The sequence below is a fragment of the Echeneis naucrates genome, chromosome 24 (assembly GCF_900963305.1).
Source record: "Echeneis naucrates chromosome 24, fEcheNa1.1, whole genome shotgun sequence".
Taxonomy (NCBI): domain Eukaryota; kingdom Metazoa; phylum Chordata; class Actinopteri; order Carangiformes; family Echeneidae; genus Echeneis; species Echeneis naucrates.
In genome coordinates, this window is record NC_042534.1 from 17822467 (window position 1) to 17849398 (window position 26932).

Here is a 26932-nt window from a genome sequence, read left to right on the forward strand (position 1 = left end):
CTGCCCACTTGTTTATTCTTAGTCTACAGACTTTGCTCACATTTATTTGGGTGCAACTACCAGTTGGACCTATAAACTGTGTGTGACAGGCTGCTCCAAACCTCCCAGTGAAGACATAGTGTCCAGTTCATTATTTAATACACAAAAACTGAATTCATGACTACTTCTGGTGGAAAAAATATTTTTGTCTCTCAACTTGTTCCAGACTGTATGTGCCCACTTCATGTACACTAATGTATTTGACTTCACATTCCACGATTATTTACACTGAGTAAAGAGGTCCCTCCCAGAGTCAGCTCTCCCCCTCCATTCATATGAAGCCAATGCCCCTTTGAGATCAGATGGAAAGACTGAAATGAAAACAACTTATTTGTCTAGTAATGCTCCTTTTGAGGAATTCTACATTAGCACAGATGGCACTAACATGAGAGCCACTGAATGCCATCATTTCAAATGTCACTTTAGTGACTGAATTATTCACCATTATGGTGGCTGAACCTTTTGGCCACCGATGTGAGTAGAACAATATTTATTTAAAATTTGTGTTATGAGCTAAGGGTTTATGGTACTATTCCTGGAAAGAACTTGTATGAAGCTGCTGCTATCACAAACTATATATTTATGCTGCACTTTGCTGTTCCCCTAGCTTTTCCTCAAACATATCAAACACTGTCCTTTCACTCTTCTGGTAGATTCAAGCATTTATTTATCAAGTATTTGATAAAAATTAAATTGCAGATGCTGCTCCTAAGGTGCACAACAACATTTCACACAAATAAGTAATAAAAATCACATCTACACACATCCCATGACATTTTAAAATTTGACATAATACGGATCTATAGTGCAAACCTGTATCAAACAGGTGCAAATGACGTGGTGCAAAAATGAGGATGAATAATAGTTATTGAAAGTTCAGTGCATCAATTGCCTGGGGGAAGAAAGTGTTAACGAATCTGGATTTGAGAGTCTTGATGGACCAATAGCATCTGCCTGAGGGCAGCTGCTGAAACAGTTTGTTGCCAGGGTGTGTGGTGTCTTGAAATGGTAGAAGCTCTTTTGAGGTAGCAAGTTGTGGCAGTGTTTTGTAGAGGTGAGCAGCCAATGATTTTTTTTTTTTTTTTCCAGTTGTGCAGATGATCTGGTGCAGTGACTTTTTCCCTGCAGCGGAAATGGAGACACTACTTCATGATAGTGTTAGTCAGGTGGGCTGCAGACATGGGTATACGATGAATAAAGCAATGGACTTAGCACACAACCCCAGGGTGCGCCCATACCAACTGAGGTGGGCGAGGAGAGGTGCATGCCAAGTCTGACGGCCTGGGTCAGATTGGTGAAGAAGTCAGTAATCTGCATGCAGATGGAAGAGGGAAGACCCAGGTGAAGCAGCTTGTCAAACAAGATGTCTGTGAGAATGGTATTAAAGGCGGGGTGTTATCGATGAACAGCATCCTGTTGAATGGGTGATGACGAGTTCTGTTCATGAGGATTTGTTTAAACATTGTCAGAATCAGATTCAGGACAAATCCCTGGAGGGAAAATCTGCTGTTTGGCATGTTATTTTCTGCTTGGAAAGTCTGATAGCAATGGGAATGAATGATTTTTTGTGCATTTCTGTCCTGCAGCATACATGTATGAACTCACCACTGCTGTGGTTTCTCTGATTCTCCAGGGTGTTATGGAGTGAATGGTCTGAGAATTTTTGGATGGTCTATGCCTTTCGCTGTGTGCATCAATCCCCCACAGCCTCAAGTGAGTCTATTCTTGGTCCAATCACAGAGACAGCTCTTTTTACCAGTTTGTCCAGCTGCCTTGCATCCTTTTTTTTTTTTCATACTATCTCCCCAGCAGATTGCACCACATAACAGTATGTTTTCCACCACGGATGTGTAAACCATCTTTAGAATTTTTCTGCATGTGTCTAAGGATCTCAGCCTCCTGAAGACAAAGAGGTAGCTCTGCCCCCTGTAGAGTGCCCTGTGTTTGGGGGCAAGTACAACTTGTTGTTCAGGTTTACTCCCAGATATTTGCGGGTTGGCACCATACTTTACAGTCCACTTCAAGAATGTTCACTGGTTAATGAGGGAACTTGGATCTTTGAAAATCCACAATCATAGCCACAACAAAGGAGATGCACACAGATAGAATAGAAGTCGAAGGCTATTTCCACATAACTTATGCAATACAGTTTTTTGTTTTTGTTTTTTTCTTTTTTGTGTGTGGGGGGGGGGGTGCGGGTGTTGGAGCTAGTAATGGTGTTGATTCTCTCCACATCCCATTGTTTTTGCTGTGCTGTAAATTCCTCTCTTTTTTCTTTTTGTTTTCCACCTTTGCCTTTAATAATATCCTCTTCAGTTCATGTTACATCTGTTTAAGTAATTCTTGTCACCATCTCTGAAAGCCTCCTTTTTTTGGTTGAGGATTGCCTTTAACGTCTTAACGTTGTTCGGGATCCAGGGTTCATTAACAGCATACAGGATATGTAGGTATAACAATGTCTCCTCAGAAATTGATATACTCCATAAAACAATCAACCTTGCAGTTCCCATCAGTTTCCAGTAGGACATTCCAATCTGTGCATTCAAAACAGTCCCTTAGAGTTTTGCTTGCCTCAGGTGTCCATTTCCTGAATGTGCATGTAGTTGGGGCTGCCTCATTACACAGCATTCTGCAGAAGAACCATATTGTGATCTAATCTGACCTGCCTAGTGGAGCTAAGGCTGTAGCTTTGTGGGTCTCTTTGACATTGGTATAAATCAGATCAAGTTTTTTATTTTCTCTGGTTAGCCAGTTAACAAACTGTGTAAACCCAGTCAGGTGGGAGGAGAGGGAATCATGATTGATGTCTCCAGATATTACTATAAGTGCTTCAGTATGTTTAGTTTCTATACTGGCAGCAACTTCATGGGCGACATCACATGGAAGATCAGCATATGCCTTTGGTGGGATGTAAACCAGGATTGCTATGATATGACCGAACTCCTATGGAATGTAGTTTGGTCTCAGACCAACTGCCAGTAGTTCAAAGTCTGAACAGCATATGTTCTCTTTACAGAGATATGAGTAAGGCTACACTTTCTTAGGTTCACAATTAAAGGCAGTCCTCTGCATTTTATCTTGCCACTAGCTTTAGCATCTCTGAACAAATCAGAGTAAACCCAAATAGTTCTACACAGGAGCCTGAGATGTTTCCATTCAGCCAAATTTTTAGTAGAGCACATAAGACTGCAGTCACAACATGCTTTGCAGGTCTTCACCAAAGACTCCAGCTCATCACTTTTGTTGGGCAAGGAGTGCAATTTCCCATAATTACTAACGGAATAAAAGGCTTCAGTTTTGTACCACATAGCAACCTCAAAATGCTTGTTAATTTCAACTGGGATGGAGGTAGGATTGTAGACTTGCCAAATTAATCGTTAATTTCTTGTACTTTTAGTCTCTTTTAGAGAGATGAGAAGAGATGGTCTTCAACTATTAACCCACCTATACAGTGCATGTAAAAAGTCTACACAATGTTGTTGCCAGGTTTTTGTGATGTAAAAAATAAATAAATAAATAAATAAATAAACAAAACATTTTACCAAGACAAATAATTTTAGTCCTTATTCCACCTTCAATGTGACCTATAACCTGTACAACACAATTGAAAAAGAAACGGCAATGTTTTTCCTCTTTTTTTATTGTATGTTTTATATGTAGTACATATATGTGTGGAATTGGTCTAACCCTGTCTTTTGAGGAGTGGGGCAGCAAGAGGTGGAGTATTTCCTATTTTTCTGTAAGATTATCATTTAATCTTTTATGATAACCAATGTTACAAGGAACCTGTACATCATGTTTGATGACCAGCAGTCCTTCACGTACCCAGTATGTACCCAGTACATACCCAGTACGTCTTCCAGCTCTTGGTCCAGCCTTGTTTTATCTCTTACTGTAACCACCACAATGCTCTTCTGGCAGGACTCCCTTTATGCACAGTGATCCCAAATAACCTCCAGTAATGAACCATGGCTGCTTGTATCAAATTGAACTTACTTATGTTAGAGTACCTTCTGGTCTGAGCTCTCTACCTGAACTTGACCACTCAGTGCTATGCTGCTTCTTACCCCCTGTATTTCTCTCATGAATATAGTCTTTTATCACCATCACAATCCCTGTAAAAGACAAACAAACAAACAAAAACCCTGTGTCCTAGTCTGAGTCCGTTGACTGTGATAGGACACAGTTACCTCCACCAACATTACTCACTAACTCCAACTTTACCTGGTTTCTTCCACTTAGGTCCACATTTAAAGTTACATGTTAAAGGTCCATCCATTCCAAAGGTACATGTTAAAGGTCTAATAGATTAGTTATTTGATTATAAATTGGGTCTAGGTTCTGTATGAATGCAGTGAAAGTATTAATGGTCTCCATCCATGGAGAAAGGCTCACAGTCTGGATTCACACATTGAGCCTTAAAACCAGCTGTCAGCAATGCTTCGACTTTGTAATGTCACAACAAAGTCATATCTACCCTAATGCAGCTTACCTAAACTCACCTTGCTTACTTGCAGGATTTGGCTTCTCTAAGTGTTGAATTGTAAAATCTATGTATTCCTAGATATCTTTTTGTTTATAGGATCAGGAACAGGAACAGTAAGACAATCAAAAGAGAGACTTTGACTGACTGACCTGTTATTATGCGGGAAGAGAAAGAATTGGTATGAGGAAGTAGTTCATCTTCCTCAGAAAACCTGGTGCTGTAGATTTCAGGTGGCCAAACCAGTCCCCATATATGCCGCAGGAAATAAGCGGCACAGTTTCCCCCAGGAATTTGAAGAATGTCCTGTGGTGCGCCCAGACGATGCTAATGCACATCAGCGGTCGTCAGTGTTATCAGATTGAATCCAGATTGAAGTCACCCATAGTGTGGTGTATTCAAGGACTTAGAAAAGAAAGATAATTGAATAAAGGCCATTTTGTTTATTATTATTATTCTTTTAACTTTTAGTCTGTTACAATTCTTCTCCCTCAGTGACGGATGTGTGTGAGACAGTAATGGGGACTATTTATCTATTATCTCCTTTTGTTTGTCCCTCCTCCTCCTTATCTTAGCTTTAAAGACCATAATTGCTCTTTCATTTGATCTTTCACACAAATGCCATAAGGTGTGTGGTTCTAGAATTTCACTGTGAAAACTTTACACTGGCCCAAGACCATTAAAAGTACATTCTCTGATAAACAATATGAAACAATCTTCTTTTGGCTTTTCCCTATTTAGGGTCACTACAGCAAGTAAAATTCCTGTGATTTGGATGATTTCATTTGACTACAGTTTGGGACCAGCACAAGAATACCACTTGTTTGTGGGCACCTGTTGGCTGGGTTAGATAAATAATATTAACACTTTATATATGCCTATGTCCTTGTCCACTGATCTTACCTTTATAATGTCTTCACTTAACTTGTGACATAAATGGTTATATGGCATTAGTTGGAGTAAATAAAATGAGTCTCACAGAGGCAGTGATCTCTCATGCTTTAACCCCTGAACATGTAGACTCCTGTCTCTTGATTTCTTCTTGAAATCAATTGTTGCATTAAATGATCTGAAAAAAAATTATTAAATAATATGTTTTACCACTATATTTAACTAATATGTTAAATGCTCTTAAAGCTGTTCAGAACATCCCCACCAAGGGTTTTTTGGTCATTATTAAAATGTATGTGCTTCAGTGTCCAGATCCTGTCATTTTTCACATTTGGTAGGCTCACACTAAAATCTAAAATCAACACTCACTTACCAATTAATCAGTGCAGCATTTGCAGTGCAAAGGCATCCGGATTCATACAGGATTATACTGAAGCTCTGTATTTAGGCATTATTTGTAGCGGACTGGGTTTGAACCCTGATGTCTACAGACCTGCAGACATCTCTATAACTTTTTGTAGTAGATGATCACTGTGGAGACGCTGTGGTTTCGCTCAGTGGGTAATAATTGCTTATTTAGGGCTGAAGCAATTGTTCTGTCCTATTAAAATATATTCTCTGACTGGATTGGCTGGATTTTTTGGGAAGGACTGAGGTGCTGCATTTATTAATGACATCATTCTTTATTTACACAGCACAATTTACGCTTCTGATGTAAGCTGTCTTCAGTCAAATGCAATGGATCAGATAATCCTTAAAATGACACATACCAAGCACTTCAATGGGAGCATCTGTACACCTTCTTATTTATGAGATTATCAGCCAATTACATGGCCGCATCTCTTCCTAACATGACAAAGAGGGACTTTTACATGACATGACTATTTGTGTGATACAAGCTGGTCTGAATGTGTCTGAAGCTGCTGGTTTATCGCAAACATATCTACAGCTTTTAGATATAAAAATAGGTAACATCAGAGACCGTGTCAAGTTCCACTTCCTGTCACAAAGACCAGAAAGACAGAGGCTCACTAACACCTTGCAGGTAAAGAGCTGGTCTGAAGAATCTATATTTCTGGTTAGGTGGCATATGGTGGGGACAGTGTTTGGAGCCATCATGAATCTTGGCATCCGGCCAACCCATGGACCAGTCTGGTGGTGGAGGTTTGATTCTCCAGAGGATGGCTTCTAGACTTACTTCTGGTCTGCTCTGAATGCCACAGTCTGCGTATTGTTGCTGACCATGTTCATTCCCTCACAACCACATATGATTGTCTTACACAAGGTAGCTCTGGTGTGGCTTCTCATTGCTGGAAACAACCATGTTTTTGGTATTACTTTCAGTCCCAGAAGAGAGAAAAAAGGATCTGCTTTGCAAGTTTAGCTGATATGTTGTTGGTTCTTTTTTTTTTTTATGCAATTATTTGGATTGCGCAATTTGTTCTTTTTGGTTTGATTTATTGTGATGTAACCATAAGATAGTGCTACTATATCTATAGGAAAAAATAACAGAAGTGATGCCCTAATGACCGACATTCACCATCTTCAAGCTACAAGACAAATATAGACTGCTGATAGACGAGCCTTTAATTGTAATTTTTGAATATTTAAATGTATTCCAATAATGGCCTGTGATGTAACTTATTCTACTTCCTGGGAGGCAGGGTATCTCTTTTGCAACATGCCACATTCATTCATTACTTTGCACTGAATGTGACTGAATGTGGTAGTCTTGTTTTTACCATGTGTGCCACCATGCTCGGAATTCTTGACTGTATTTATGAAATTCCAGTTCAACTCCAGCTCTTGCCTACTGTGTGTTTGAGTTAGGAATCCAAACCTTTGAATAGAATTTCATGCATTGACCCTTCACAGTGTACAACGTGGAGCTCTGGAGCCCCACACCTCGTCAAAGAATGCCAAATGTCAGTCTTCTCCAGTTACACCCGGGAGCTCTGTTCCTGTTTTGTCAATGGTTTTTGAAAGCAATGTCCACTTTGAGCACACGCTGTAGTGTGAGGCTCACCTGGAGAAAGACTCACATCTGTGTTCAAACCACGGTGCAGTAGCTCAAGCTGAGGAATGACCCAATAAGGCAGGGAAATGGGAGGTATTCTAGATGGAAGAAGTATGGAGCAGTCAGAGCCTCCCTTAATCCCTCCCTGCTGTATTTATCTGTCTCTTTTGTGTCACCAGCCGAGATACTTGCTCCCCCCACATTGCATCCCATTGTAGATGAATTACTGAATACCAGCTGGAATGTGCATGTCTTCCAGCCAGTCTAAGTGATTTCAGATAATTGAACAAGTTTGACAGTGGAAACAACTATGCAGTTCCTCCAAGCACAGTAAATAGCTGTGAAGTGTTTTGCACTGTTGTGCTATCGCAGTTCATAAAGCTCAATTCACTAAAGCCTGATCTTCTCAGCTGAGAAGAGATTGCAGCAAACTTACAGTTTCACATCAAAGCGGTTTACCAAAGATAAATCTTATGAAAGGTTCTGAATGAGAGAAGGCAGTGTGGAGAGGTGGAGGCGTCATCACTCTGCTGCTCCACCCACAGGGGGCAAGCCTCTTGCTTTTGTTCACTCCCATCATAGTGAGGTGAAGTCACCCTCACAGAGTTCCACAGTTCACTACAGATAGCCACAGGCAGCTCTCATACAGGTGTGACTGCATCTGAGTGAGGACATTTTCTCTGCCTGTTAATCATCAGCCAGGCTCACACATTCATTTCAGATATTTGGCTGTCACTTGGTTCTCTGACTTTATCAGCTCATGCATCTTTTGAAGCTCTGCTTCAGGAGCACTTTTGGACCCCCTGACCACATCGGTTACGGCACATCTTAAGTTTGACTCTTCAAAGAGACAGAAATGAATTTTGATGAAATTCTCTGCATCATCGGTGGGTTTGGAAAGTTCCAGAAGATCTTGTATGTATGGATCTGCCTACCTCAGATCTTTCTTGCATTCCACATGCTGGTTTCTGTCTTCACTGGGGCTGTTCCTCCTCATTTGTGCCGCTCCACATGGCCCTCAGCAGGAACTCCAGACTCAATGAACTTCAGCTTCCTGAACCCCGCTGATGACCAGCCCAAATTCTCCTGCTCAACCCCCTTGAACCACAGCAGTGCTGCTAGTCATGGTGATGGACACCGTGCTGGGAGCTGCAAGGGAGGCTGGGAGTATAGCAACAAGACCTTTCAAAGCACCATTGTTACTGAGGTGGGTTACTTTATTCAGGATTTTAATTTCTTGAATATTGAAATTTTCATTGGTTTTTGTTTTTAGTAGTGGGGCTGCTGGAGCCAATCCCAGCTTACATTGGGCGAGGGAGGGGTACCCCTGGACAGTTGATCACAGGGCCAACACATAGAGACTAACTGAGATAAACAACCACTCACACTCACATTCAGACCTACGGGCAATTTAGAGTGACCAATTAACCCAAATGTGCATGTCTTTGCACGGTGGGAGGAACCCATGCAAGCACGGAAAGAACATGCAAACGCCACACAGAAAGGCCCCAGGCCGGGAACCAAACCCACAACCCTCTTGTGGGGCAACAGCACCAACCACCACGTAGCCCTGTACCATTCAGTTGTGGATAATACTGAGGACATAGTGGTATTTACATTCGGTGGTCCAACAGAACAAACTGAGGAAAATAGTCTAATTGTATCAATGGCACAGTCTTTGCCTTTATTAAAGCAATACTAGAGCTCCAAAGTCTCCAGAGAGACTCTTACACCCTGGGATGTTCCACACCACCAAACAAATCAACTGCTCATTACTTATGTCTTTAAGGTAAATCTTAAGATTAAGACCATGAGGTTGTCAAAACCAAACAGCTTTATCGCCTTTAGCGCATGAATTTGCTTTCCCACAACAAGTTTACTGTGAAATTATGAGCTAATGCATCTTGTTTGTGGAGTACTACCGCCAAAGAAAAAGGCCATGGCTTGTCACAAAAAATATATATACATTAACGTCTGGTGACAATCTGGCTAGTAGTTTCTAAAGTTCTATCCATATAGCAGTTGACCTGACTCATGTGGTCATCTGTCAGTGTTGTAACTCATTCCTTGTTTGCCTGTGGGAGCAGGTAGACTTGCACACACGTTGTTAACTCTTTCTTGCAGTGGGACTTGGTTTGTGACAGTGCCAGCCTGAACAACATGGGCTCCTCCATCTACATGTTTGGTCTCCTGGTTGGAGCTATAGTTTTTGGGAGCTTAGCTGATAAGTAAGGTCATTTATCTTAAGAGCACCATTAAATGTGAAGTAACTGAGTTTGTCTTGTTTTGAAATGTTTTTGAAAGCTGGGAAATGTTTTGTCTTTTGTAGGTACGGTCGGAGGTTCATCATCCTTGTTAACCTGGCCATCCAGGTTGTATTTGGGGTTGGTGCTGCTTTTGCTCCAAATTTTTATGTCTACACTGCCCTTCGCTTCATAGTTGGAACATCTGTCTCTGGCGTTATAATGAATGCGTTTGTCCTGGGTCAGTGTGCTAAAGAAGCTCTTCTGCCTATTTTCATGGTTTATGTTAATTTAAAGAGGAATTGCATTCCATGTACTTAAAATGCATTAACGTATGAAGCTAAGCAGAACTGTTTTAAAGGCTGTTACATGTGCCCACTGTGAACAGTGTTTAATGGAAACTGCTTAAATACTGGAAGCTATTTACCAACTCCAGTTTCCTGTGCTGTCTGTGGGGCTTTATAATGTTTATATGTTTTTCAAGTACACTGAGGAAATAACAGAAGTCTCCTACAAATTAATTGTGTGTCCTATGCAGGATGAAAAATCACAGTAAATTGTGGTGTGAAAGGGACACAACCAGAACAGCCCACTTTACCATCAGTTTATGCAGATGTTATATAGCTACATGTATTGAATTTTGTGGCATACAGTGCATTCAAATATAAAATATAATAATAATAATAATAAAGAATAAAAATTTATCATAAATATATATATTTGACTGTAGGTGTATATATAGTATAGGTGTAGTATATGTTATGTTCAATTAATATCTTAATCTATCCAGAGATAAATGGCGCATATACAACAAAACCACCATTGATTTAAGGATAGATATATCACATAAATTCTCTCTCAGTTAATATTTTGAACAGATGTTGGTGTTTCATCCAAAAGATTGGATATCAGATATCAGTTATATGAAAGTGACAGATGTTCAGTATATACTGTGTGACCTCTGCCCTGTTCATATCCCATACAGGCACAGAGTGGACAGGATCTAAGGAGCGGATGCTGGCCGGTATAATCACAGACTATTTCTTTGGTTTTGGCTACATTCTTCTGGCTGGGGTGGCGTACCTCATCAGAGACTGGCGTAGGCTGCAGCTGGCCATTTCAGCACCTGGCTTCCTCTTTATCTTCTACATCTGGTGAGTGGGCAGCAGTGTGACCCAGATTTAATACAAAATCTATGCAAGATGTATGGTATGTCGAGAAAGCCAGATAGAGTTTCAGCACATTTAATTGACTGATTAAATATGTAAATCTTGCAATCCATTTTGGTGTATCACTTTTAGCTAATGTTGCTTGTTACTTTCTTTTTCCTTGCCATAAGTAAATTCTGTCAACTGTATGCCAAATATATGTCAGGTCATGCCCCTGTACCGCAGTGGGTCACGTACAAGTGAGTGGAAGTAGGGCACCTGAGCAATTTATCTTCACAATTTCAGGGTCTTGCCAAAGTCAGCTCGTTGGTTGATGGCCAATGACAGGAAGGAGGAGGCGTGGGAGCTGCTCCAGAAAGCAGCGCAGATGAATGGGAAGCTCCTTACCAAAGATCTGGAGATGTCTGAGGTACAGCTGCAAGTTTTTATATATAGATTTTTACAAACAGTTATGATCCCATATAGTTAACACTGCTGGTTGTTCCTGAGCCATGTCAACCTTGTTGCTACATCTCTTGAGCTTTTCCATGTGCAAGTTTAGAAGGACAGTGGCTCCATTAAAATTCACTTTACATTTTGGAAAAAGTGGGTTTGTCATGTTATGAAGACATAAAGAAGAACAGCTTCAGTCATTTGTGATTTCATTAGCCAGATATTTAATGTTATAGCTCAGTAATTATCCTAGTCTTAGCTGTATGAGCCAATTGAAAACATTCTTTCACCATTTTTACAGCTGACAATTAAGAAATGGATCCTTTAAAACAGATTTGAAAAATTAATTTCATTTGCTACATCCACAATACTTCAGAATGTAATGTAGTGTTTTGGAGGTTCTGCTGAGCTCTGGTCTGGTTCTCACTGACTAGTAGAAGTGAGAGGAACTTGAGCAATGGACTACAGGTGTTACTGACTTTGCTGCCATTGATAACAGCTGCTTATCAATGGAGATTAATGCTACAAATGTCTCTACTCTTCCTCACTCGTAGGATTTTATAACCTTTTTATCACCTGAGTACAACTGAGAGCAGACAATATGCTTTTAGGATGGTTATACATCCGTTCATCTTTTCACAGAGGATCTCTAACCTTTCAACTTCATGAGTAGAAAAGATAAGGACCTAAGGTTGCATTAACTCTGCTAAAGTAATTGTGTTTGATCAGTATAAACCAATGTTGGCAAATGTCAAAGGAAAGTCTCAAAATCTTGTCACTGGATGAGGTCATTCACTAATTTGCATATCTGAGATGTTTTGCCTTGCTTTAGTAGCAGTGAGCGAATAATGTCATGGTGACACAGGTCAAATAGTCCAACAGCTCACTGCCTAAGTCTGAACCATCATGACTGGTTATCACTGAAACATGCAAACTCCTCTGTGCCTTGCTGACTTCATGTCTTTCTCTTACTTGCTGTTTCAGCATATGTACAAAAATGAAGAGAAAACAGAACAGAAGAAAAAACACTCCTTCATAGACCTTGTTCGAACCCCAAAAATGAGGAAGCAGTCTTTGATTGTTTTTTATCTCTGGTGAGTACAAGAAGAATATTTCTCTCTTCATCTCTTGTTTGCAATCGCATTCTCAAGGAGATATCTGCGTAAGGTATCATCACTTTACACCTTCAAATTTGAAATATTCACCAACACTCAAGCGTGAACATATGACATTTTAATGGTCAAAGTGATCTGATTCTGTGGTACACTCACACAATGTAGCCACATTTCCTGATGCATACCCTGCTTGGCAGTCTATTTATTTCTAAATGAGACAGTGTTTGACAAAATGATCATGTTGTATTGAAGATTTTAAACTGGAGACTGAGACCGAAGTAGGGCTATTTTCCCATAGAATTCAGTGGTAGCTCAGTGGTAGGCTTGTGCTGCTGCTCCCAAGCCAGTATGCCCCATATATATATGTGTGCGTGTGTGTATACACAGTGTTTTAAAAGGAATTGAAACTTGAATAAACCTGCTCATGTACATCCATTAACAAGCCCGTGTCCCCAGACCAACACCCAAAATAGAGAATAGAAACACTCCAAACATAAAGTAGGGTGCAGCCTCATTCTCCTGTCCAAATGTCCATTACTGCTGCATACCTTTTCATAGTGAATGGTTGTTTCTTGATATATTATGCTATGACATATAATTTGCAGAAACTCTCAGAAAAACCAGACAGAAATGACAGCCATAAGATAAGTATTTGAAGATGCTGGTTCAGAGTGGAAGTAACCAGCAAAGCTTCCTGAATGAAACACATTAATATCAAAAGAAATTTAAAGCAAAACATCTATGGTCGACCAAGCTTTTAGTTACAACTGCGTGAAAGTTACACCTCTGTCTCTTTTTATTTGCTGCTCTCTAGCATTCAGTGGTATGTCAATTTTCTTCCTGGACTATACATTCCCCAAGGACTAAAGCTAGTCATCGGGCCACAAATGGGAAACACCCCAAACTAACGAATTCCTGGGGTTAACAATGGATATTAGTGACATACTTTTCAAGGAAGTATCAGCTCATTTGTGTTAACAAACCTGCTGCCTAAATATGTAGCAGGGAGCAGCAGAGCAAGCAGTGATTGAGGTACTAACATCTAATAGTTACATATTAAGTCATAGTTGCAATGTTTAAAAGGTTAATTCAGCAATTTAGTTTAGCAGCATTACCACCATTAGTGATACTGTACTAAACACAAACTTGATCTGAACAAGGTCAGACTAAAATGCTTCAGGGTGATCCAACTGCTGTATATGTCTTAATTAACAATTAAATGACGATACTAATTAAATTATTTTTCCTAAAGCAATATTTAATTAAACATGTCTTTGGAAGCTTCAGTGTAGCCCTAAATGCTTGACTCTTTGGTGACCTTCAAGCTATAGTTTATGGTAAAAAATTGCCTGCTGATTGGTCATAAAGTTGTAGTTTGGGGTAACATTGAAGAGACCTTTCGTTTTTTATATGTGTAAGCCCTGTGTGTTTACTTGTTGTTATATTAAAGCTTTAATTAAAAAGATAAAAGCAGAGCAGCAAACTAATAACCAGACCACCAGAATTATATAAATTACTTAGGTCTCAGCGTTTGAAATGTTTTTCAATCTGGCACCATCTGGTGGTGATGTGATGTAAATCAAATCAAATCAAATTTATTTATATAGTGTCAAATAAAAGGGTTACATCAAAGCAAATTATATATGGAACAGGTCTAGACCAAACTCTTTATGGAGTCGTTAAGGAGACCTAACATATCCCTCCAAGAGCAAGCACTTGGGGACAGTAGCAAGGAAAAACTTCCTTTAAGAGGCAGAAACCTCGGGCAGAACCAGACTCGAGGGGGCGGCCATCTGCCTCAATTGGCTGTGTTGAGCAAAAGAGAGAGAGAGTGAGGGAGAAAGCAGTGAAAGAGAGCTTCAAGGAGAGGAAAGGTGGTCGCGGGGGGGTAGAAGGCTAGAGAGAGAGCCTGGTACTGCTAAATGTGCATTGGTAAATATTAGCAGTCGGTCAAAATAGTTTTGGCAGAAGAAGTAACAATAGGAATTAGTAGTGTGTAATGATAACTATTGGTGTCTATTGCAGCAACAGCAGTTAATGAGCAGGAACATGGAGCAGAGATCCTCCATCTAGAGAGTGGAGCAGCCTACTAGGACAATAAGGAACTATGAGCTCTCTGAAATATGATGGAGCTTGGTCATTAAGAGCTTTATATGTTAGCAGGAGTATTATAAATTGTATTCTGAATTTTACTGGAAGCCAGTGATGAGAAGGTAGCACAGGAGAAATAAGATCTATTTTTTTAAGATGCTATTACTATTTGTGCAGTAGCATTCTGAATCAACTGAAGGCCTTTCAGAGATTTGTTGGGACATTCAGATAGTGATGATTTACAGTAGTCTGATAACAAGTGCATGCCCTATTTTCTTCACAATATTGCATTGGTGAAAGAAGGCTGGCCAAGAGAACTGTTTTATGTGAGGGACAAAGGACATGTCCTGGTCAAAAATAACCAGTGGTGGACAAAGTACACAGCTCTGGTACTTAAGTCAATGTGTCCTGAAGCAGTACATTAGAAGATTTTTTCCCTTCTTTTGGCTTTTCCCTGTTCAGGGTTCGGGGTGATTTAACTCCAGTTTTATACTGGATGCCTTTCCTGCTGCATCCTTCCCATTTATCCAGGCTTGAGACTGGCTCAAGAGTACCCCTAGTGGGCGCCTTGTTACTCATCGGGGAATCGAACCCGGTCTACCGCATGCCAAGCCAATATACTCACGAACGAAAAATCAATTCATTTTTTTTTTTTTATTAAATTACCGCTGACCAACTTTGACGGATATCTCCTTTTTTTCTTTTCTTCAATTCAAATAGGAAGGTTTGATAGGGCAGCTGTTTCATTTTATTCCATTCTTTTTTATTTATTATGTATATATATATATATATATATATATATATACAATTGCTTTTATTTACTTTTTATTTTTCACTGGTACATGGGGCCAAGATACATAAGACTAATAAGTTGTTCAGGTCTGTGCAGGTCTGTGTAGTTTCAAGTTATCTGGAGGGTATTGAATGTAACATGGGATTTGATCATTTAAATGCCATATAACAATATAAAACTGGTGTCACTTCATGTTAATGGGATGAATAATTGAGTTAAGAGGAACGAGGTCCTAGCTAAATTAAAAAAGGAAAAGGCCCAAGTACTATTTTTGCAAGAAACTCACCTGCCTCAACAAGAACAAGAAAAGCTAAATGCTTTGGATTTAAGAATGCATTTTATAGCGCCTACAAACCTAGCCAGAAGAGGGGAATGGCTATCCTTATCACAATTGCAGTTCAGTTTGAATGCCTTAAAGAAGTTAGGCAGAAAGAAGGGAGATTTCAAATTAATCAAAGGAAAGCTAGAAAACGGTGTCAGTCAGTGTCAATGCCAGATAGTACCAAAAGTTTTTACAAAAATCTATTCAACACTATGGCCATAGAAACTGAAGGCATTTTGATGTGTGGAGGAGATAATGATGTGGCCATGAATACAAGAAGCCCAAAAAGAGGCAAGATGCATCTAACCAAGTTCAGTGCAGGAAATGGGACTAATTTACGTGTGGAGAGAACTTCACCCACAAGAATGGGATAATATACACTATTCAGTACCTCATTCTGTCTACTTCAGAATCGACTACATTTTAATTAATACAAGTGAAATTCATAGGGTCACTGAGTGTAAAATCGGGGTACTTGAATAATAGGAAAATAAACCCTGCATAAATTTGGAACAGATAAGAGAAGAAATAAAAAGGTACATAGAAGAGAATGATAATGGGGTGGTAAACCCTGCAATACTGTGGGGTGGTATGAAGACAGTTAAGTAGAAATACTGTAGGAACTGAAGAAGAAACATAAAAATACATATTTCTCAATCTGTATTACAACAAATAAAGAAGGCAAGAGAAGAGATAAATTAGATACTCAAGACAGAAATAGTAAATTACACCTATAAATCAGACCCGAAAACAATAAAACTTTTAGCTAGATGCCTGGCCAGGCCATTAACACAATTCATAAAATAAGGAACCCTCAAATCAACCAACACATGAAGCAGACAAAATACAAAGAGTATTCTATTCTAAGTCACCATCAGCTGATGAAAAAAACAATATGTTTTATGTCTATTATGTCACAATTTACAGTTAAGGAGCTGGAAACTGCAATTAGTAGGTTAAAGGCTTGCAAATCACCTTTTCAGCTTGTCTTGTCACCAAGGGGGACATGAACAGAATGTATGGAACTCTCCAAAACAAATGTAACAAGTACTTAATAAAAATGTAGTGGAGCTAAAAGTGCAATATTTACCTTTTAATGCAGCCTACACCACCAGTCCTATTCATTTGAATGAGAAAGTTTACAAAAAGTATATCACTCCAGTAAAGTACAGATCCTCAAAAGTACAGTGCTCAGGTAAATTTATTTTTGTTCCTGTCCACCACTGAAAATAACCTGTAGCTTTGGCATTCAAGGTAATGCCTTCCAGAGTGATTAAATAATTAGATAATGCTTCTCCAAGGTCCTTAGAGCCAAGTACCTTAAACTTTATTTTTGTCTGAGTTCAGGAGTTAAAATTTTCAGGTCCTCCAGGCCTTTGCAAGGCAGGCCTGAAGTCTGACAAGCTTGTTACTTCCACTCGGTTTTATTGACAAGTATAACTGAGTATTGCCTGCATAACAGTGAAAATTGATGTTGTGCTTCTGGCTAATATTGCCTCAGGGGAGTTGCCAACCTCCTCTGTTTCATTACTTTCTTTTTCCGAGGAACAACAGAATCAAAATTTGAACACAGGAAGGCAATAGTGCTATTACCAATGTCATCAATGTGTAAAAGGGAGAAGTCCATTGAATTTAAACATGACATTGTTGAAAATCTTGCCTGAATATTCTCTTTAAAAGAAAGGCATTGGCAAACTTCATCGTGGATGATGGATCAACCGATCCATCTATCCATTATCTACCACTCATAATTCAACTGCAGTAATGGGCTGGAGCCAGTTGGCAGTGGGTGAAGGCAGCATTCACTGTGGACAGGTCTCCAGTCTATGGTATCACAGACCTACCGTATAGAGATATACAAACATTCATACTCACACCTATGGGCACTTTAAAAACACCAGTTTACCTGGTGTTTGTGTGTTTGGATTGGAAACTGGAACTGGAAGTAACTCACACAGGTAGAGGGAGAATATTAAACTCCACACTGACAAACAGCAGTGGTATTCAAACATCCTCAGACTTATGACAATGGTGTGACTCTTCTTTTTGTTCTTTCCAATGGCTCAGGTTTGTCAACGTGCTGGTGTACTACGGCCTTTCCCTCAACATCTCTGACTTTGGTATGAACATCTATCTGACCCAGATGATCTTTGGCTTGGTGGAAATGCCGGCTCGCACTATCACTCTGTTCACCCTAAATCGCTCTCGCAAAATCTCCCAGCTAGCATTCCTAACTGTGGGTGGCACAGCCTGTCTGCTAACCATCTTCATCCCCAGTGGTATGGACACATCATTCATTGAGAAGCCAGACGGTGGTAAAGCTTTGCTGTCTGGGGATTTCTCTCATTCTATTAACTCACATTGCTGACAAGTTAAAAATAAGATCAGTTTCATATCCATGTTTTCCTCTTCTCTAGACATGTCTGTAATCAAGACAGTCCTGGCCATGATCGGGAAGTTTGGGATCACTGCCTCTTTGTCCATTATTTATGTCTATTCAGCTGAGGTGTTCCCCACTGTCATCAGGTCAGTAGACGTTCCTGTACCTGACCCACGAATGAGCCCATGCGTCAGTTAATCTGTCCAAATTAATTAAATCTGTTTTGGGGCCCAATATATAAATGATATGTACACACAAAAACCATGCATCCACCATTTAGTGCACAAGTCAGATACACAGAAATAAAAAAAATTACTTAATGGATGTGTGTGCGTGTATTTGTGTATGTATGTGTACAAACAGATGCATATAAATATTCTTTTTGCTTCTGGTTCCAATGAAGATGGTCTCTGGTCGTAACAATTCATGTTTAGTGTAAAACTGGACTTTACAATTGGAGTTAATTACTTAGGTTTACTGATGAAAAGAATGTGTCTGCATATTCTTGCTTTTTGTACATTCACATAGTTGTAGCCATCTGGTCCAGCCTGGTGCTGTGCTGTGTGACCCTGAGGCTAATGGTTTATATTATTAATCAGCTCTAATGTTGTACCTGAAGTTACACCTGAAATGCAATGTGATCAGTCACTCACTTTTTGCTTCATGTTCACAAAAGGTGAATGTTTTGACAACTCCTGGAATGCTTTTGCTTTCCACATTATTAAATTTGGACGAATGTCAACACACTTATAACTCAGTGGACTAGTTAGATATTATCTTCAGAGCACAGAGGGCAGGGTAAAAGTTTGTTGTTCGGGAGTTAGACACTGAGTCTGGTCCATTTTTTTGGTGCACAAGTTTCTTGTGTTTACGCTAACGTAGTAATCATGATTTCATTGTGTTGAATGTTGCTTGTGGAGAAAAACATTTTGTCTCATTAAGTTATGATTTTTCCCCGAACAGTAAACCAGATGTTTGACTGTTTACACACTGTAACCATCTACACACATAGTGTTGAACACTTTTCAATTAATTTCTGATTTACAGACAAAATGGAATCGGGATTGGCTCCATGTGTGCTCGGACTGGAGGAGTACTGGCCCCCATGATGTACTTGCTGAGGAACATTAGTCCTCAGGCTCCCATGGTCTTGTGCGGCCTCTGTCCCCTGCTGGGGTCTGCACTCACCCTGCTGCTGCCCGAAACAGCCAATAAGCCCCTACCTGACACAATCGAAGATATAGAGGGATCCAGCCTCAGGTCTGAAACTTTCCTAGCATTCCTCTTATGGAGCCAAACTATGGAGGTCTTCAGGGAGACATTGGTTTATGAGCTCAAGTAGGAACTTTTCAGACTGTACAGCACAATCAGGACAGAGTACAGAGCAGGTTAGATAAACCCTCACTCCTCCTCAGCTCCAGCTTCTCCTCCAAATATGGTTTCAGCTAGTTTTAAAAAACCAAAATGACTGATGGAAAAACAAACTGGATGCTTGAGAATGGCAGCTCACAAACAAACGGGTCACATCACTGTTGCTTGGTACATGTGGTGTCAAATTTGTAACGGGGGAGTTGGATAGTGATAAACAGAGACAATGGGCCTAATTTAAAAATCATCCATCATCTACGAGAGAAAATGAAAACATGTTTAATGAGGCCAGAGATGCTGCTGTCAACCTCTGCCTCAAAGGCTGATTTCTGAACAAAATACGACAAACCTATTTCCACAGACAGATGCTAAAAGAGATATAAATGTTTCTTCTATTAACTTTAAGTATCATGAAAAAATGTATAATGTGATTCTTATTTTTTCTTATTTATTTATTCATTTTAGGCCAGACTTGGCCTGTGGAGCCAGGATGTTTACTGAGGTCAAGGTTTTATATACGTTGCTATCTGGGTCTGGTCCTTGGATTGGGTGACCAAGCAATTGCTGTGTAAATGGGTCATAGGTTTCATTTAATCAAGAATTTTTTGACTCTTCTAAAAACAATTACTGTTGACTGTTCTGCTTTGTAGAAGACAGGGCTTCCTGTAAATAAAATGTTCTCATTGCTCTCTTTTGCAGTGAGGCAGATGGTGGTGCAAAGGTTGTCATCTTTGGCACTCCCCTGAGGAATGCAAGCACCAGAATGGACTGACAAGCACTGACAGCACCTTGCGAGTTGCCACGTGTCCTGTTTTTAAGGATTATAGCAATGACAAGTCTATACTTCCAGTGGAAGTCAAGATCAGTCTTTTTTTTTTTTTGGGGGTATGTCTGAGATGCCAAAGTTTAAGCTCAAGTATTTTCACTGTTTTTTGCATTTTATACTATGCCTTTGCTTTTCTTCCAGTGTTAATATTCAGAGTAGAATTAAGTACATTATATAAGAAAAATGTACTGCATAGATAGACAAATGTACATGAAACTAGTGACTGACACATTGCAAAAGGACAGTGTCTAGGCCCTGATGATATGGTTCACATTGTTCTTGTCTTTTGGTCACCGTAGCACATTATTATTTCAGGTAATTCATTTTTATCAAATTTTCTGACAATGTTATTGAAACTGATTTTTCCAGGATCCCAGAGATCATATACCAAGGACATTAAACTGAAGTAATTATTCATTCAATCAATTCATTCATTCAATTGTTCATTTTGGTGGAAGTACAAAAAAACAAAAGCAACATGTGTATCATTTAAAGTTGTGTCAACAAGGCTGCTTAAATGTCCAGCCATGTGACATGTCTAGTCCAAGGGCTCTGGTTCATCTACTCCTGAGGTAAAGCTCAGGATATCCAGCTGCTCCACCTTCTTCAGCAGTTCTTAACTTTTTCTGTTTTTGGCTTTGTGCACAGTACATTATGTGGATCACAGCCTTTTTGCTAAAAACAGCTGCTTGCAGAGAGCTGCCCTGTAGAGAAAAGAACAAGCCAATTGGCTCAAAGAAGCTAAAAATCTCTGTAGAACAGTATGAAAACCCTCACTGGTTCAATCTCCTTCACATTTTACATATTTCAAAGAGCTCTAAACATGAAATGGTGAATGAAAAATGAAAATGCTGCAGTTGCATCGGTGCTACATGTACTGTACATTTCTCTATGGGCACGAAGTTACTTCTTACTCCAAATAGCTTGTCTGAGGATTTCACTTGATGTAGCCTAAAGAAAACACATTACTTGACACTGAAGTGATAGTTCATGCAGCAAGGACTAGGCAGGTGCTCCACACTGAACACCTCTTTGCTTGGATGCGTGTTAATCTATGCATAAGCAAAGAACACACGGCCTAGCTGGCCATGGAGAGCTATTTCTGATATCCCTTTGTTTTTGTGTTCATGTAAAATCTGTAAAGGTTTAGTTTTTTCCCTCTTTCTCCAATTTGAATCCAGTTGAGTTTAAATTCACCAAATACAACAAACCAACTAGCAGCATTGCACACATCAAATGAACTAAGTACAGCCAGGGAAAACTGATGGATTATCAGTGATAGCTGATAACATCTGACTTTATGTTTCACTTGTTTTGGAGGAATGAACACTCACAGAGAACACTTAGTGGCATAAAGTGCAGATTAGCAAACCTGACTGTCAGTCAAGGACATTGGTGGATTGAATCTCTGGGACTGGATCTGTGATACAATGTAATATGTAACTGCACTCAGCTTGATCAGTGAAAGTACTATATTTACAGAAATAATCAAGCTATGATGTACTTAGATATGAAATATCACACCACAAAAGATATGAAATATTACTTCTTATAAAAAACATGTATATGCTTGTCATAACTGTCACGTCAAATCCTTTTAATGCCTCTATATATTGTACATGCCTGGTTAGCGTTCTACCCTAGTTTTTCTGAAACCATCACCAAAAACTAAAGTTATAGCATCTTTAGAAATGTAGAAATGAAAGGAACAGGTGATGGATTTTAATTTTGATTGCTTGTCAAATTAATAACTTTCTGACCTGGAGTGTGTTATTATTATGTGTCTTTTTTTTGTAGAATAAAGGTTTGTTAGCTGAGTTTTGGTGCTTTAAGTTACTCCAGCAGGTAATAAAAGCTCTGATGTATAGGAGGAGGCATCTGGACATTGTACTTATGCCTAAAATCTCAGGTTTCAGGGGACAAACGATGAATGCAGTTCTAAGGATAAACCACTGCCTTTACTTCACTGATATCTGATGATTTGAAAATAAATTACTTGTTTTGTGCCAATGGGTCCAACACCATGATTTTATGACTTATCACACACAGGTATTAACATCACCACTCTATCAATAATATCTATCAGTCATCTCTTAACGTCACAAATTACATTAGCAATTACATCACCTACGTGTTTTTGGAGCAACATTTATAAATCGAAGGTTCACTGTTATTGCAACAGGAGGTTCAATAGTTGTTATAAAATATGATATTAATATACAGTTTTGTATTGAAACTGCTTTGTTCTTGTTTTGTCTGTGCTTCTAATGTGCTACACTTTGCCATAGTGTTCATGTTATTTGGCTTCCTCTCATTAATTTGAAGGTGGAAGCAGTAGAAATAGTCCAACATGGCACTATAAATTACAACCTTAATTACGTGGCAATGCAGTTCATTGTACTAATGGACTAATGGATTTATAGGACAGTTTCAATTGATTGATGAAAATTTTCCACAACTCATCGTGATGTTGATTTTATTATCATTGTTATTTCTCATTCATTTATAATTCAGTGTAGTGTATTAATAGTCCATATTTAATGAATTTTTAAAGCCTTTGGAACAGTATTCAGGGTTGTGTTTTCAAGCTGTATGATAGCTTTCCACTTTTCTGGTAATATATGCGTGTGAATGCTGTGGGTGTGCAGCATTCACGATAAAGCTCCAGAAGTCCAATAAGCCAATTAGTTATTGTAGGTTCAAGCTCACAGGCGCTTGGGTAATTGGGCCTTTATCTTAAAAAAATACAAATGTAAAAATACATACAATATAAATGACTACATTTTTTTTACTCTTTCGGCTTTTTCCTGCTTGGGGTTGCAATTGCAAATCAACTACCTCCAACTTGCATGACACTGTTTATGCTGGATGCCCTTCATCCCTCAACCCTCCAATTTATCCTGGCTTGAGCCCGGCAAAAGAGTACCACCAGTGAGCAACTTGTGCCCGGGTTTCCTCGTTGGGGATTCGAACCCCAGTCTCTCACATACCAAGTGGCTATGCTTACCACTATCCTAATGAAGGATATGACAACTACATAAAGTAAATTAAATTATTGTTTCATTAAAACACTGATATAACTTGAACATAACTCCTTCCCTGTTTATTCCTGAGACTATCCCATCTGACATTTGACAGCTTACCAGTCTAATTTATTATAGACATGCAACCACTCACCTGTAACCTAAACCTGATTGTTTTAGGTTGTAGGAGTGACCGGAGTGAGAACATGCCACAGAAACACCCCAGACCCAGAACCATCTTGTTGTAAGGCAACAGTGCTATCCACCAAATCACTGATCTGTCTATGATTATTCCAGACTCAGTCTGGACAGGCCTCCAGTCTTTCATTGGGCCAACATATAGACAGACGTAGCTGTCTATATGTCTAACTGTCTGCATTCACTCTCAGGCCTATGAGCACTTTAGAGTCATCAGTTAGCCTGCATGGGTTTGGACTGTGGAAAGAAGCTTGATAACCTGGAGTGAACCCAAACAGGAACAGCATGAGCATGAAAACGCCACACAGTGCACTGCAGTTTGAACCATGAGTTGTCTTGATGTAAGGTTAACCGCTGAAACAATGTGCCACCCACATCAATTCAAGCTACTGTAGGAAAATTATGATCTGTTCTATTTTACTGCCATATAGCATTGGATGTTTGTGTGATGACTCAGATTTCAAAAACCATGGCACCTGCTCTTCCAACAGCAATAACTTCTGAATTTCAAACGTGAATTTGAGATCCATCCTCATGGGCAATTTTCATTGACAGCTGAAGCTGAGGACAACAGTCCTTTGGCTTCTGAGTGCAGGCCAATCACAGATATAACATGCCAATGATGGCTCTGCTGAGGCAACACAATGCTAGAAGAAAGGAAACAGCTCACCTTAACTAAAATTAGGCCATTATTAAGGTTAATAACTATGTGGCTAAACTGATTTATTGATTTAGCTTAATTATGCATTATTATTAATATACCCCAAAATAAGAACACTGACAAAGGACTGATAAATCCCTCGGACTCCATAAAAGGCTAAAGCAGTTTCTTGAAATCAAGAATGAGCAGAAAACCAAATAAGGAGAGGTGCAGTTTAAATAGTGTTTATGTCAGTAAAAAAAGAAAGAAACTAACTGATGATAAAAAAGGCTGGAGTACCTTCACTGAATCGACAGGACCTGCTGTGCTCACAGGCTTGTTATCTCATCTGGAGTAAGTGTTCCTCTCTGGCCATGGATTTCCTTTGACCAGTTAGTCCTTTCTGGTCCTGTGTTCTCATTAGCCAGTCAGTCCTCTCTCATCTTAGGTTCTCTGTGATCGTGGGTCTTCTCTAGTAGTTTGTCCTCTCTGGCTGTGGGTCCTCTCTGTTCCTAGGTCCTTTCTGTATTTATTTTGCGTGGCCCGGTTCCTCCATTCATAAATTGGAGCCTGGGAGTATAAAAAAAAAGAACAATGGACCCCGTCAGAACTACACCTGAGGTTTCTAATTTAATTATGATCTGTATGTAAGATTGCGTCCATCTTTTGGTTTGTGGCAAATGCTCCTGGATTATATTTTCACTTTATGGATATCAGGGACAAAAACTCTTAACCACTGAACCACTGCTTTAGGCCTCTAGCCCTGGCAGCTCGGACACTGGAGGTCTTCAGAGGCCTCATACCATCACTCCTCAAGCACTAATGATATCACCCCCACCCAGGCGGCTGTTGAATGGTTGATACACCCTTAGTTAAGTAATCTATACTGATAAAATCCTTTTTATTATTATTATTATTTTTTTTTTTACATTAAGAACTAGTAAGCACATTAAGCCATCAACCACTGAATGTCATTCATCCCTAGGGTTAGGATGAGCTAGTTCACACCATTAACCCTTGGAGGCACTTTAATGTAATAAGCTTAGTCGTTGAATATCTACCTAATATTTACAGTGAAACAGTGGGTTAATTAACTGTGACCTTGCAGCACATGAACACACTCATCAAACAACAGCTTTATCAAAAGCAAATATTGTGTGTGCTGCAGGAGCTGTGTGCTGTTTTGGTTTTGAAACAACTTTTATTTTGTTCATGAAAAATATATTATGCAATTTCTGGGGTTGACAGAATTGACATTTAATTAATAAATTAATAGTTGATGTTATGTCCTGACAGCTAGGGGTATCTCAGGACAAACAAAGGTAGTATTTTTAAACAAAAAAGAACGAGTAGAGATGGATAAACAAGAAAGACTGGTAGGTATAAGCATCAAATTAAGTATTTTAATAAGGTAGCTCAGGTCAGCAGCACATAAAAAATCAATCCTCACACACCTAAGGATGATGTAAGAAATAAAACGATCCTCTCAAAAACAGGACGGTTAAGTAAGAACTAATTAAATCTAAAACACACAAAACTTTGACAACACAACGTCAGTTGCTGTCTACGCTTCAAATCCCACTGTCAAACACACGATCAGCTTGCCGTTTTTGCCACTTCACTGGTGCTGCTGCCTCACTGGCGAGAGGGCCACTTTCCCAATGCTCTTCTTATCCCTCCTGCAATCCTGCAAATGGCAGACACTCACACACAGAGACACACCCACACAGACAGTTCACAGAGGCACTTCACACACAGACACTCCCACACAGGCATACCTACATAGAGGTCCGTAACAGTTGATATTTCCAATTTTTCACTCGAAATGGGAAAAGAAGAGATACTTTATTTTGTCATTCTGAGCCAACAGTAGTTTTACCACGCTGAAATATTTTATTTGGTGGTTTCAATGTGCTGTTCTACAGGAAGACACAAGATGGGGGGGCCCAAAGTTAAGATGGAACTACATGCTCAAACTAATTTGCTGAGTATCTTCAGTGGAACTACACTTTCTTGGAAACTTTGTGGTTATCTTGCATGTTTTGTCTCCTACATCATGAAGTTTCTAGGAGCTAATAAAAGCTCTGAGTCTCATTGTTATGTCTGCGCTGTATTGGTTTTAGATGGCTTAATTGAGGAAAACATGCTTCAACTTCACGCCCCATTTTCACTATCTAAATTTTGATTTGTCGGGTGTCCTGTCATTCTATAAACCAAGCCAATTGCGTTTGCTTCATTCGATTCAAAAACTGTAGAATCCCAATCCTCCAAAATTACAATCTGACCAATGTTTAACTGGGACATTTGTCTGATTTTGACAGAAACACCTACACATTGGCATATAACAATACTACTACTAGATCAGCCATTTACAGATAATTACGTAATTATGGTTTAATTCGTCCAAGCCACGACCTAACAAGGACGGTCTTTATACAGCTCTTCAACGTTCCTGACCTCTTTGTTATTTTGTGAAGTTCGCTTACGTCGCCTGGCGATATTTCCTACGGCCCGTGAAGGCAGCAGCAGTTCCGTTGTGGCCCTGCAGAGCTAACGCCATCACAAGCAGCGGCCGCGACGAGCTCAGCGATGACATCAGGGCCACCACAGCAACGTAGGCTTCATTAATGACAACTTATGCCATTAGAACGGGAATGGAATACAGAGCTGCGGGTTACTAGCGTTGTTTGAACGGGTAAGAAACACATTTTTCTATTTTAGTAATGAAATAGCTCGTGTCTACCCCTGGAGCGGAATGAATTACTTTGAACATTGTAGGTGTGACTATTAATGACGTTTGAGCGTAAACGTGCTCAGCCTGTTAGCTAGCAGCATCCCTGTCCCTCTCCGAACGGAGAGGCTGTCTCGGTGAGGCGTCGGCTGATTTTAACTCTATGCCCTG

At 39.6% G+C, this 26932-nt stretch overlaps 3 protein-coding genes across 6 annotated transcripts in view; 2 read left to right on the plus strand and 1 right to left on the minus strand.

Annotated features, from left to right (window-relative positions):
* ccn6 (cellular communication network factor 6) overlaps nucleotides 1–24473 on the minus strand; it is a 28785-nt gene extending 4312 nt beyond the window's left edge. The window contains exon 1 of one of the 2 annotated variants that reach the window (XM_029496027.1): nucleotides 24331–24473. The gene's annotated coding sequence lies outside the window, so the exon portion shown is untranslated. The remainder of the gene's footprint in view (nucleotides 1–24330) is intronic. The other variant, XM_029496026.1, reaches the window with a different exon arrangement.
* Nucleotides 8287–20131, plus strand: LOC115037459 (organic cation transporter protein). Its single transcript, XM_029496021.1, has 10 exons — nucleotides 8287–8637; nucleotides 9555–9658; nucleotides 9760–9914; nucleotides 10659–10827; nucleotides 11128–11263; nucleotides 12259–12368; nucleotides 17663–17874; nucleotides 18013–18121; nucleotides 19023–19235; nucleotides 20043–20131. The coding sequence occupies exons 1-10, from the start codon at nucleotides 8287–8289 to the stop codon at nucleotides 20113–20115; spliced, it is 1632 nt and encodes a 543-aa protein (XP_029351881.1). The 3' UTR covers nucleotides 20116–20131.
* A 2076-nt stretch (nucleotides 24474–26549) lies between the features above and the next one.
* fynb (FYN proto-oncogene, Src family tyrosine kinase b) overlaps nucleotides 26550–26932 on the plus strand; it is a 71544-nt gene continuing 71161 nt past the window's right edge. The window contains exon 1 of one of the 3 annotated variants that reach the window (XM_029496770.1): nucleotides 26550–26725. The gene's annotated coding sequence lies outside the window, so the exon portion shown is untranslated. The remainder of the gene's footprint in view (nucleotides 26726–26932) is intronic. The other 2 variants (XM_029496769.1, XM_029496771.1) reach the window with 2 other exon arrangements.

Excerpts from the sequence above, each read along its gene's own strand:
- LOC115037459 (XM_029496021.1), top strand. The coding sequence starts at position 8,287 with ATGAATTTTGATGAAATTCTCTGCATCATCGGTGGGTTTGGAAAGTTC. Across the intron at positions 9,659-9,759 it reads TTTGGGAGCTTAGCTGATAA|GTACGGTCGGAGGTTCATCA; the intron begins GTAAGGTCATTT and ends TGTCTTTTGTAG. Across the intron at positions 11,264-12,258 it reads TGTCTGAGGTACAGCTGCAA|CATATGTACAAAAATGAAGA; the intron begins GTTTTTATATAT and ends TTGCTGTTTCAG.